Genomic DNA, 13,683 nt, shown 5'->3' with positions numbered 1-13,683 from the left:
TTCTTCTTCTTCTCCTTTTCGATTCCGGTTTATCCATTTGCCGCGCTGTCGTATATTTGGTCGCGAAAATATATCAAGTATCACGTGCGTATTTTCTGAAAAATTGTACATCGTGATTTGTGGTACGATCGAAGGTAACAAAGATTCGCAAGATTATGTTAGAGCGTGGACATTTTGAGGATTTAAAATTTGGAAGTTTGTATATGCGAGTCTCTCCAGGAGGAGAACTTGGACGACAAAATTTTTATCTCAGATTCTCAACTTATTCTCGCACGTAACCGATTATATAAAATCGGTGAAAACATTTTACACGAGTATAATTATTACGTTAACGAGTAAAATTATTATGTCAGGTTAATTGGATCGCTTTCTTATTCACTGGATCGAACACGATTGCAAGATATTTTTTAAGTCGACCACGCAAAAACTATACGTCTCTACTTGCTTGGAATGAATCAGTCATTTTGGCGCTGCAACTGCGGGTAAATATTATTCGCATGAAATTCGATAACAGAATTTGTTTTCCGATAAAATTCTGTGGATACAAATGTGGTATTTCATACTTCGATTCTTCAGTGAATCATATCTAAGTTAAATTATGTCGGTAAAGGTAAATTATTATCCATGGAAAGTGGAACGTGTGAAGAATTTAAGCCGTTTGGTCCGAACGCAGCGGAATCTTCATCTTTTCAATAAATAACGATAAAATGTCTAGCAAGGAATTCAAAAAAGTTAAAATTTCACTTAATCTCCGAAAGCCAGAGCTTCTAAGCGTATGTTGTAAAAAGCTGAACGTTATTTGGTTCGAAAGAAGGCAAACAGATATGGGAGGAAGAGATAAATATTTAGCTAAATTTAATTTACACGAACCATAAATTATAGCGTTCTGGGATATACGTAAAGAAATTAATATTCGCCGACTTGTAATTAAATTTTACACCATAATAATCGCGACTGAAAAATATACGAGTTCCTTTTTTAATATAATAAAATGGAATTATGTCTACTAATAATACGAGTAGTTAGGCATTTTTACAAATAAGTATATCATTAAGCGCTGCATTGTTGGTAGTGTATAATAATCAAAAGTAGTTCGTTCGTAAGAGACCATTACGACTTTCATGATTGGAGCCTTACTGCTCCAACTCTGAAGAAAAAAAGAAGAGAAAAAACAAATTTGATTTCTACCACGCGGTAAAAGTACAGAAGTACAAAGTCATCGAAATTTAATGAACCCATTAAGATTCCACCTGACCTTACCCTCCGGATTATTACTTAGTCGATCATCGAAATGATTCGACTGGTAACGCACCTTTTGTCTAAGAGCGATGTTACGCTTTGAAAATTCTAACATAAATATTAAAGACCCCGGCGTTTAAATATAAATATAGGATAGAAGACATTTTCGTTGGAATTATTTCATTTTCTTCCTTTTACGTTTCAATTGGTCAATTTCCTTCCTTGAACTTTACTTAGTAAGAAAAAAGATAGATTTTTAATCATTTCGGTTGGAGTGGAGCGGAGAGATTCGAGTAAACACGTACTTAACAATTTTACGCTCAAATTTATCACAATAGACAGATGTGATCAGTGAGGGTTCAAGGGATTACAACGACCTTGGTCAATTTTACTTGGCCTCATCATTCATCGTTCCTCTTACTTCTCTCGTCGTATTCTTATTATCGGAACCTGCAATGCACCGTAATGATTATACCAATAAATATAGCAACAAGTATAAATAATAATCGCTAGCGACTGTTCGTAATAAACAACACTGTTAAGAACCAGAAAAAAGAAGATATTCGTACCATTTGGAAAACTCATACGTTCGAGTATTAACCAAAATACAAAACCAAAGAACAAGAACTCGTTTCGCTGGAGAAACAAAAAGTCACGTATTCGTGCATTAAATAAACCGAAAATACAAATTCAACGAAAAGGAAAATCAGATCTAATGGTAGACCGGTACAGGGACTACTATTTTAATCCGAAGCCGCGTGTCGAGCGGCCAAGAGGAGCCCAGTGTCCGTTCTTTACACCGTAAAACAAACACGTAAACAGGGAGCGTCATGTAAGCAGGTAACCAAATCCGTGGAGGGAAACCTGGTATCTCGATCATGAAATCAGTACGATTACACGGTGGAGCGCGAGAAGGACAACGGCCGGTCGAGTCGAGGGGCGGAACGAGAGAGAAGCAGACGAAGGTGAGAAGGAGAGGTTTAGCCAAGGGGAGAGAAGGATGGCCTTCTGGATGCACCTGCCGGTGACGTCAGAAAAGGGACTTCTTGTTTGGAGTTGCACAGCCCCGGGGGTCACTACTACTGTTTCAGTCCAGCCACTTCTCCGAGCTTCTTCGTCGTCTTCTTCGTCTTCGCTTCCCTTTCTTCTCTTCCTTTACACGACGAGCACAGGCTACACGAAAGACCGCGAGAACACCACTCATCTGCCCTTTGCTTGGCCATTATTTATATGCTAATGAAAAACCCGTGAAAAGGCGCGATATCTGCCTACCTCCGCCCCAAGACGGATATCGAGACGAGGTTGAAACTCTGATTCGACCGGTTGCGCTCACCGGTGATGTAACTCACCGAGCTACCGTCATAACTAGGACTGCGGGTGTTTATGCAAATTCCCAATTTTATGGGGTTACCGGACGTACGGAATTGAAGAACGGTTCTGGATTTGTAATTACGTTTTCGATTGAACGCAGCATGGGTGACAGGTTAGACGCTGGATGTTTATGCAAATTCGTACTTTTCTCGATAAAGCTAAACGAAATGCAATGGAAACTTGTTACGCATGCGAAATATTAAATATTGTCGCATTTTACTTCGGGCATTTCATACGAATTTTTGTACCTCTGAATTATATTCTTTGTGAGTTGTAATAGCAAAAGAGCTATAAGTCGGAAAGTATTTAATATTCGACGCGATAAATGAAACTTCCAGTAGTACAGATACTATGTAACCAATTATATCGATATTAACCTTTTGTACTGGTAATTTTACTTCAATTTCGTTACCAGCAGCTTCCAACGCTTCTAAGTGCTTTATTTGAAATTTACTTTAACTAAAAAAAAAAGAAGACAATTTAAATAAATAAAGGGAGAAAGAAATTCGCTTAAATACCAGTTTTATTCACACTATTGTTGTATTTTGTAATTTTCAAGTGTATGATATATCTCGAAACAATTTCCAGGATGCAATCCTGGTTTTCTAATCTATTGATTTGGATATGAAAAGATGTCAAGTGGGCTCGACAAAGGTGCCGCTGAGATAAAAACAGCAAACGCAAAAAGATGTAGTGTCGCCAATTATCACACCGTGTCAGATATATAAACCGCGGATGTTTATGCATATCCATAATTTTACGAATACAACTTGCTCGAAAATTTGCTTAATTCTGCTCGTTCTAATGTTACGCCTCTGCCACACGAGTCAAAGATTCTTCTCCCTACGGAAAAAAGAAAACTAAATCTTAATGGCTGGTTACTTTTCTTTTTGTAACAATCCTCTGCGATATCTGGTTGCGCGGATCGAGGCGTGAAGGATGATCTTTTTGAAGAAGGAAACGACAGCTCCAGACGAATATAGTTCCGTTCTAGGGTTTAGCCAGACCATGAGATATTAGATTATGCAAATGTCCATGGTAGAACGCTATACCGATCAGATAAAACGTTTGGCCCGACCAACGTTTTTTGATATTGCTGGTGGCATTAGGCGAGAGAAGTGACACGATCTTGATTAAAACGCCATTCGTTGAATACCGATTGTATCTATTCGCGGACGTTTTCGCGGACATTTTAAATAATAAGCTTGAAATCACTTGGTTCTGCATGCATCGACGCCGCGTGTCGAGATAATGGCTTAGGGCAGGAATAGATTAGTTTGCGTTTCGTTCTCTCAGGTTGTGTTTCTTTGATTGCTCTGTCGCTTCGGGTGAAGGCGGTGGTTCTGCTTTAGTAGCGAATACAATTTTTGTAACGAGCTTGTCAGCGTAAGATCGTTCTAAATAGCTGGATAATCTCAATAGAAATTTAGATGAACAAAAATCGTAGATGAGGAAATCCTTCAAGTTCTGCCTACCTGAAACTATCGTTTCACGGCTGTTCTTTAACGCAGCATTAGACGTAACTTAAAAGGTAAAGATCATTGACCGAGGAACATAAATGTTGCAACATATCAAGTGGAAAAGTTTTAGAATTTTCTATACCAATTCTTCTTATCTTTCATTTTTTGAAACCTAACGAAAATGTTATACAAGTTCTACATATATGATTTTTATAATATCCATAGAGTAATAACATCAGACTTAAAATTATCATTTTTATGTAGCAAGCTATAGACGAATAATGCAAACTTCCCAGAAACTATTAATAAAACCTGTCATCGTTGACCTTCCAACGTTCAATATTAAAGACAAACCTCTTAAATAATTCATCGCGATTTAATAAATCATCGAATATTTGATTCGAAAATAAAGGAAAACTGCTGGCTGAGTCAACTCGCATTGCCATTAATCGTTAAAATTCACTTTATCGGAAACCAGTTCGAGCATGCTTTTCTATAGCACGTTTGCACGAATCTACAGTCAGCCAGGAAAGTCTATATTTCGTGTATCTGACTTATCAAAGAAGCTGAAAATTCACTTGATCGCAAAATTACTTGTACTTACGTATCGATTTAATTATTATAAAACTGAAACGTTTAACTTAGACAAGTCTTGGAGAAATTGCAAATTTCAATCAAACAATTTTTATTTCTAAAATATAGAAGAAACGATCAAAATTCCAAACACCAAGGAGACAGCAACACGTTATTGACGCTTATGCCAGCTATTATGTTTGTGTAGACATAATATGTTTATGTAATTTTTCTAACACAGTATTTTATATTCTTTTTATTTCTTTCTTCCTAATAAAGTTCGAAGTAAATAAATTGCGTTACATCTCACCATTGAAAAGACTCCATTGACCTCACTAAAGAAATAAAATAATCAAACCTGAAGATGGTATCCCGCTGGAGGTAGGCTTGCACGTGTTATTTAGCCATTAAGTTAGAAAAATTTACCAAATGTCCATTTGGACAAATTTCAAAGTACAAATTAAATAATAATAAAAAAAAACTACAGAAATAAAATAGTCAAACCTGAAGATGGTATCCCGCTGGGGGTAGCCATGCACATGTTATTTAACAATTAAGTTGGAAAAATTTACCACATGTCCAGCTGGAGAAATTGTAAGGTATAAATTAAATAATAATAAAAAAACAAGAAAACTGAAGAAATAAAATAGTCTGAGGCTAGTCAAGCACATGTTATTTGGCAATTAAGTTAGAAAAATTTACCAAACATCCAGCTGGACAAACTGTACAGTACAAATTAAATAATAAAAAAGAAACATCTCACCAGCGAAATTCTTAAAGCCACACGTTCCATAATACCATAATATTTTATACTTAAGGGCTGCATTTAGACTCTTGCGGCTGAGTGTACGTACACATAAGTACGTGTATGAGCAATTAAATTGGTGATTCTAAATCAGAGTGAAAGGGGCGGCCTCGAATTGATTAGGATTCGACGACCGTATTAGGAACCGGTTAGAAGGCCCATCCGAAGGAATAACGAGGACGAAGGCTGGATTTTTCAAGGACCGCGAAACACGACTCGGACAGACGGATGCTGGTTGACGTGCGGCATTTCAAATTCTTCCTAACGAAACATTCTGGCGAGTGTCGCGTATATCTGTTAAGGTATCGACCGGTTTTCTCATCTCGCGTGCAACAGACCGCGGGGAATTAGCCGTTTCCTCAATTGTTTTTCTTTTTTTAACGCCACGCAGAATTTGAAAATTCGAGAAAATGTGTTACGGCCATTAACAGACGCCGGTTCGATTGAAAGAGCTATAAAAGATTTTGGTGAGATAAGTCTTGGCGAAGCGAACAATTTTTCAGGATTAAGTGTGACATTCGATTATCGGTTTAACGTAACGTGGAGCGTATATCCGACGCGCGATTAGAGTGTTAGTTGAGAATTAGTAGAGCGTAATTCCACAGTTTGTTCGGTATTTATGCGTCCTACACAGTCTACGTGTAAAATATTTCCATACATTGGGATGGTTTTAAATTATCTGGTATTACGTTATCGAGGTTGCCTCATTAAAAATTCTGTTTGAAATTGGGAGGGAAGGAGCCAGAGTTTCCTTCCTCGTGATCTTTCTATTTTAAATGTGTTTTCGTGATATCTGAGAAACGATGTATCATTTTAAGTGAAATACAAAAAATTGTAAATAATTATACTTTTTTACAGAAAATAATAACTTTTTTCCAAGTCGTTGACAAATCAAAACGATCCAAGTAATTTTTCTAGCGTTGAAATGTTTTAGTAGATACGAGATAAAAATTTATAGACCCTGCACGCGATTTTTAGACTTCGCTAAAATGTTATATTGCTATTACAAACACAACGAAATGCTTAATAAATTGAATTACGTATTCACCTGATGATAATCCGGATGACAGAAGACTATTAGTCTTATTGATCTTATCTTGGTATCTTGGTATTAATATCTTGATATATTATATTTGATCAATCATAAAACACTTCTATAGGAACATAATACATGTGAAATGTATCTTTACGTATCTTTATCGTTCAGGGAATTGTATACGTCCAAATGCCGAAGATAACACTGAAAACTCCGTTTTATGCAAATCACGAATTGAAACGAAGAGCGAAACACCTTGAAATTATACAGAATACGATACACTTCGGCCACAGTTGTACTAATAAAATACAATCAACATATATTCTTCTCAGTCGTTCAAAAAATTATGTACGACGCAATATTGAAATTGAATAACTGCGTTTCATGCAAATGAGAAATTTAAACGAAGAATAAAACAGTTTGAAATTACACAAAATGAAAAATCATGTTCAGATAACAATTTCGTCTCCATTTATAAATACAAATCTCGGTCGTACGAACAATTTTATAAGGCCAGATACTGGAACTAATAATAATAATAATAAATAACTTTGCTTCGTGCAAGCAGAGAATTTACGCCAACAACAAATCACCTTGAAATTATACAAATTGTAAAACACGGTCAGATAAAAATTGGACCGCGATGTACGAATCATAGTCGTTCGAAAAATCATTTACGACGAAATAATAAAAATAAATGACTTGGTTTCGTGCGGTCGACGATGACCACACGAACTACGAAACACCTTGAAATTACACAGAATGAAAGAGGACGTACTCGGGACTATGATTGTAATTGTTTTCTCATCGAGCCCCGAAGCAAAATCTCCTCTCGTGTACGAACTTACCGAGAGATGTCTGGTCGCGCAAACGAGAGAAAAAACAAAACACAAAAAAAAAACAAACTGACTGCGAAGAACATAGCTCGAGAAGAGCAAGAGCACGGCTGTCTTCATGAAAGTAAAATCATTTCCTGCCGCCAGGTACGTGCTCTCTCTCTCTCTCTCTCTCTCTCTTTTTCTCTCTCTGCAGGTTTGACGAACACGCTCGCTTCACCTGCCTCGGAATGTAACTGCAGAGCGCAAAGTGAAAACAAATACCCCTGATGTACCTGTCCTCGACGAGGGCAGCAGACGGTACCCCACGAAGCGGTGCATCGTGGTGGGCCCTACGGGATTTGCCACGACCTTCGAGAACCCTCGTTCCAACCTGGACAGGTTCCTTAGGGAGAACGTTGTGCTCGTGCGGTTCTTCGCTTGTCAGATTTTCCAAATATCCAAGAAACATATTTTTACTATTTTCCATTAGACACTAGTTATTATTGGCAAGTAAGTGATTGTGGATTTTGTCATTAAGTGTTATTGACAAAATTCGCAATCACCTAGTTGCCAACCCAATAGAATTACAGCGAGGGGGTGGTTTATTCGCAGAAATAATTTAATCAGTGATGTTACGTCGCGTGAGTCGGTACCTGCGACGTCCCTCATGGTCAGGCCGCCGAGGCCTGCACATCGTCACACTGACCCGCAATAAACCCAAGGAATCACCATAGCCCACATCTGTTAACAATAAAGTTATATTCTTTGCACACATTCGGTCTATGAGTAGTCCCTTAAATGGGTCCTTAGATTTATTGCACGCTCGTACTCATTACGGAGAAAGCGAAGGTTTGCCCAGCGAGGTAGTGGGTTTTTCCAAGGACAGAAACAAACGTGATTCATATTTGCCGAGGACTGTCCCCTCGTATTTAATTCATTAACATTGGGAATACCCAATGGGCATCGCGGATCGTTACCTTCACTTTTCTACCGAAAAGTGTGAACTACGAATCCGCGTTCTTAGTCCATCAAGGATACACCCACGACGAGCTTTCTTCCTAAATAGTACGAGACGGGTCAATCACTGTTCTACTAACCCTCAGACAGTCAAGCACTGCTCTAAGATCCCGTGGACAGTCAAGTCCACTGTTCCACTAGTCCTCGGACAGTCAACTTCAAGTTCTAACATGTCAGTCAAGTTCTCGCCTCTATAACTACCACGTCTAGCAACCTTCGGGTTCATCAACACGCTTTCCAAACACGGTCTGTTCACATCTAGTAGTGTAATCCAGTATAAATAAATACATATATAATATAACTGTGAAGTCCAGTTATATTCCAACCCAATCACCCCTTATTCTCCCACAACAAATAAGGGGATCGTCCAATTCGTGGTGTCGATTCGTGCAATCGTAGCGGGAATTTACGACTCCCGTTGACGCGCTATAACGCGACCGTCTCCCCGCGACTGGACGAAAAAACAAGTGATGATACTATTTCTGAATATTCATTTGTTGGAAATATTATATTGTTATATTTATATTTAGAAGCGCGAAGGAGAATGTTAGTAAGCCGTTAGTAAGCGCGTTAAATGCAATGCAACGATGGGTGGAATTTCATCCCATGTCAATGCTGTTTTAGCAGGTCCACTGTTACAGTTGTCATCGGCGACTCCTGCAATCTTTTACAGAGATTAGAATGAGACAAATTTTCGACAATGTAAATAACTCGGGTAGTATTGTTAGAAGAAACTACGTAAATACAATATAATAATTTGCAGAAACGAATATTTATTTCAACTTCCATGGCGAAATATATAAAATTCTATGTGTTAATATCATTGCACTGTAATATCACAAGTTTCCAGATTCCGAAAATATCGAACGACGTTATTGCTGCTTCCATAAACACCAGCCATTAGAACTCATGTCATTTCAAGCAATACAATAAAACAAAGAAAAAGAAAGCTAATAATTCTACAACAAAAATCACTTTGGAAATTAATAAATTTCACGACGGAGAAAAGAGACGGAAATAATTTCATGTTTCACGAACAAAGAGACGAAGAAAGAATTATTTAAAAAACGAATAATGTCCCAACAGAAAGAAACGAAACGCTTAGTTTGCTAAAAAAAAATCGTTCGCGTCAACAGGTTGACGAAACAGGTAGTTCGTGACGTTCGTAAAGGTGAACAGGTAGTTGGAAAAAAGCTGCTTGCCGAAAAACTTGTTAATTCGACAGATCCATAGGGGAGGCAGTGAACTAGGTAAGAAAAAGAGAAGCAAAAAGAATCTGAGGTTAGAGAAAAAAGACGTACTTTTTATCCCAGTCTCGTAACACACGCCTGGTGTATACGAGGGTGTACGATTCGCTGCAGGGATGCGGGCAAGGGGAACGCGGCTCTCATCTGGTCGAGGAAAAAAAGCAAATCTCGAGGCGTAGTTAACGACTCTGAGGGGTGCCATGCTATCTCACTACGTCTAGACGCTCGATGCTCGACCCTAAATCTCTCGAGCACGCTGGGGTAATGGAGGAAGCCGACGAACATTATTGCCGCGCGTTAATTACTATAACTTACAGCCCCCTGCGCCAACTTGTTGATTTAAACGTCGCCGAGTAAACGCGATCCAACTTCCTTTCTATCGAATGTTTCATCTAATTGGACGAATTAATCGTTGCGCGGACGGGCATAAATATTGCGCGCGAAAATGGAACGCGAGAGAGCTTGATTATCTTTAAAAGATGCAGGCAGCAACGTTCAAACCTTTTATATTTTATATTCATTTAATTCGGTTCGTATGGAAAATCGATAATAGCGGGGAAGAGACGTAGCGGTGTACTTTGAGAAGAATTTGAGAAGAATGTCAATTTTTAGCGACAGGTTATACATATTCATTGGATTCGTATTATGCTTAAATTGCTAGATATATGATAGAATCGATGATAGTTTGGGAAGATGCGAATACGTTGTTGGAGAGTAAGGATTTTAAAGAACGTATTAATTGAACAGGTTTCTTTGTACGAAAGTTATTTGTTACAATGAGAATTCAATCGACAACGAACATGTTGAAAGAATTTTAAAGAGCAACAACGCTCTTTGTAATTAATAATTAAATTCCTTCCGGAGAAGGAGTTGGAGATTTCTACCGGAAATTCGGCGCTGTAATACGCAATGTGAATTTTATTTATTCATCGAGAAGCACGAGATATCTCCTCCGACACGATAACGGCTTAAAAATAAGCGGAAAGTTGAAAGCGATGAAGTAAGGAGATAATAATTCGACAGAGGAATGCATATGTGATGTACTCGATTTCGTCTTTTAAGACCAGTGTATCCAGAGCAGCGAAGAAAGTTAATGCTGGAATCTTTCAAGGAGCTTTAATCGTGATACGACTTTTAACGAGAGAAACGAGCTCTTCCTACCTCGAGAAAAAATGGGATTAAAAAGGCGTATCGTCTCTGCCGGTAATCCCACCATGACGTAACGCCATTCAGATAGGTGTAACAAAACCTTATGGTACCATTAACGAAATTAATAGCAACATTAAGAATCTTGAGAGCAAAAATCTTCCAACGAGATCGACGCATATTCTCCAAACCAAAGAATTTCTTCGTAAAAAAAAAAAAAAATACCAAAAAGGTATGCACATTTCGAATCAATTGAAATTCCAGCAAAAGGTTCCACTTAAGCCTCGGTCCACGGGTAAACAATCATCGAAATCGTTTCCATCAATTCGCTCCCTTTCTGCTAGAAACCCCAAAGAGAACCGCGCGGTTGAATTCGCATAGAGTTCGCGTAAGAGGTGAGAAAATTAATTTTTATAATTATGAAGAAGGTAGCGTTTGTAACTGTGCTGTGTGCATTCTAATTTACGAAGTTAGTCGACATAGCCTCTAGCGACTGATACGAGCTGCTCGCTTGACGAAGAGGTTAATTTAATAAAAAGTAGAGAAAAATGAAGAAAATTGATAAAATTTCGAAAAGCGGAGTTAACTTTGGCCTGTGAACGATTCATATACGATAATAATAAGACGATATAGTAAGGCGAGAAACAGCGAGCTACGAAGAGCAGCGTGTATCTTACCCTTGTGTCATCCCGCTAGCCAGCTTCTCATCTCTCAATACTTACTCTGGTTTCGAACGTTGAAGGGACCTGTCGCAAACAGGTTCGAACTGGTCCTCCCCCGAAAACGGGCGAAATATCCACCCTTTTGATCGCGCATGAGTAAAAGGGCCGAAAAGGACCCCGGCGGCTTCTGCTTTTCTCGGGATGGAAACCGGAGAGCCAGAGCGAAAAGGAAAGGAAGGATCCACCTAGGACGAAGGTCTAGCGGGGGTGATCGCGGGGGTAGGTGAAGAGGCTATGCACAGGTCGGGGTGGTAGGTTGGATTAGTGTCGGAGGGTGTCAGAGGAGGGAGAAGAAACGGCAGATGGTCGGCGTGGACCCTGACGTGGGAAGCTCCGAATTCTCCAAGTTCCCACAGCCAGAGTGCACCTGCCCTCCCCACTCTGTCACCCCGTGCTGCTCGACGGGGCCTATATAAGGTCCGGGGTTGCTCGTCTAAGGCATCATTCGCTCACTAGCGTTTCGTTCCAAAGCAACTGAGAAAACCACGCATACAGCCAACAGCATACGTATATCTGTCTTCGATTTTCTCTCGAAGTAGCTTCGTAAAGAACACGCTTTTTCGAGATTTTCAAGTTCGAGTCGAAGTACAGTTTGCGCGCCGATCCGCACGGTTCATTCCGAGTCTCGAGAGTGCACGCACGGACGTACGGACGCGCTCCTCTTTAAAACCGGTTCAGTGTTGAGAATCAGCAAAGGACGAGAAGCAAGATGGCCGCCGCCACAATGAGCCACGTGTTCGACTACGAGAACGAGCTCAACGATAATCTCTACAACCTGAAGATGTCGGGCAAGAGCACGGCCACCAGCGGCAAACGGGTCAGAAGCGTGTTGAAGCCCATTTTGAGATTGTTGAAGAAGAAGACGAACAGAGGGAAATACGCCAAAGACCAGAAGGCCGTGCCACAAGTGGAGATCTTCACCGAGGAGGTGGACAATCAGAATAATGCCAACGAAGCACTGGAGAGGCGACTGTTGGCGGAACTTCAAGACGCTGAGGAAGGAGCTGCCATCACTGTCTGCTTGGACGGACAGATGACAGTCGTACCGGTTGTACCTGGTCAGTGCTACGTGCCCGTTCATTTCGCGCACACCCACGCTGGCGACTTTTATTGGACGACCCTGAGCATGGCCGACAGTGACCTGTGCTACAAGGAACGCGCCTTCTCTCAACATCAAACACCTGAGATGCAGGTCGCGTGAAAAACCACATCATCGGCGTACGATCAAGTTCATCTACCTCATGCTAGAACAACCCTCGAAAATCGATCTTCGAAGTCGATGTTGAGGATTCCTGGAGGCCTTCGGAAACCACTTGCGAGGATGCTCCGTCGTATCGTCCAAGTGATACGAAGATTCGACAAGAAATAATCAAAACTTCCCGCGGATCAAAACGGACGAAGACGATGTCTACAAGATGAAGCTGGGGAGAATATTTGACCTTGAAGACACTGAGAGGCTTCTCTCGTGCTGCCAGACTGCCTTTAGATAAGATAACATCGAAACTGTGATAAATAGATTTAGTTTTTTAACTGATCTCTAAGAATGAAATTGTGAAGTTTCATGGCACATTTTGGCTCGATGATCAGTTGCAGAGAAAAATATTCTATTTTTTTTTTCCTTTTTGTACTTCTTTTTTATTCATTGAATAACGCGATAGAAAGTTTATCGCAATTGTGATATTCGTACCTACTAGATTAGTTATTGTATACGTTGTGATATTGGCTTTAACAGTCGTTCAGACGAAACTTCCTACCGTCTTCCAGTTTATTAAGAGTATAAATAAATTTACTTCTAAGATGAAATCATCCGATTCGTTATTCATTCCCTTCCTTTAATTATTAAGTTCTTAGCTATAAGTCTTGACCTTAGCCTGTTATATATTTAGAGAATCTTCAACTTCTTCTGATCGAATCAAGTTTCTCAACTCTTTCTTGATTAAATTAAATTTAAATGGCGCGACGCTGCTTAAAAATACGAAAGATCAATCCCATAAAAAGATACTTCGAGAAACGTTTCCCCTTTTAGACAAAATTCTCTCGTTTCAACGATTCACCTGTGATCTTTGAAATTGGTCAGCCCTTCATAACCGGCTGTATTTTCGAACAAAGGTTTGGAGACTGGAAAGGGTCCATTCATACCTGAAACTGGTTTAAGAAAGCCTCGGGGGTCTTTTCAGCCCTTCGTTCTGCCGAGCAAAGATTCGACAAATCCTTTAAGAATTTCGGATTCATCATTGGGAGGGAAAAAT

At 39.5% G+C, this 13,683-nt stretch overlaps 2 protein-coding genes across 7 annotated transcripts in view; one reads left to right on the top strand and one right to left on the bottom strand.

The window, feature by feature from the left end:
* LOC139993281 (tubulin monoglutamylase TTLL4) overlaps positions 1–13,683 on the bottom strand; it is a 263,202-nt gene that overhangs the window by 192,962 nt on the left and 56,557 nt on the right. The gene's annotated exons all lie outside the window — the stretch shown is intronic.
* LOC139992817 (uncharacterized) lies at positions 11,803–13,309 on the top strand. The gene has a single exon (XM_072014025.1). The coding sequence runs from the start codon at positions 12,144–12,146 to the stop codon at positions 12,633–12,635; it is 492 nt and encodes a 163-aa protein (XP_071870126.1). The 5' UTR covers positions 11,803–12,143; the 3' UTR covers positions 12,636–13,309.

This window comes from Bombus fervidus, chromosome 12 (assembly GCF_041682495.2).
Source record: "Bombus fervidus isolate BK054 chromosome 12, iyBomFerv1, whole genome shotgun sequence".
Taxonomy (NCBI): Eukaryota; Metazoa; Arthropoda; class Insecta; order Hymenoptera; family Apidae; genus Bombus; species Bombus fervidus.
This window is presented reverse-complemented; position numbering and strand designations above follow the sequence as displayed.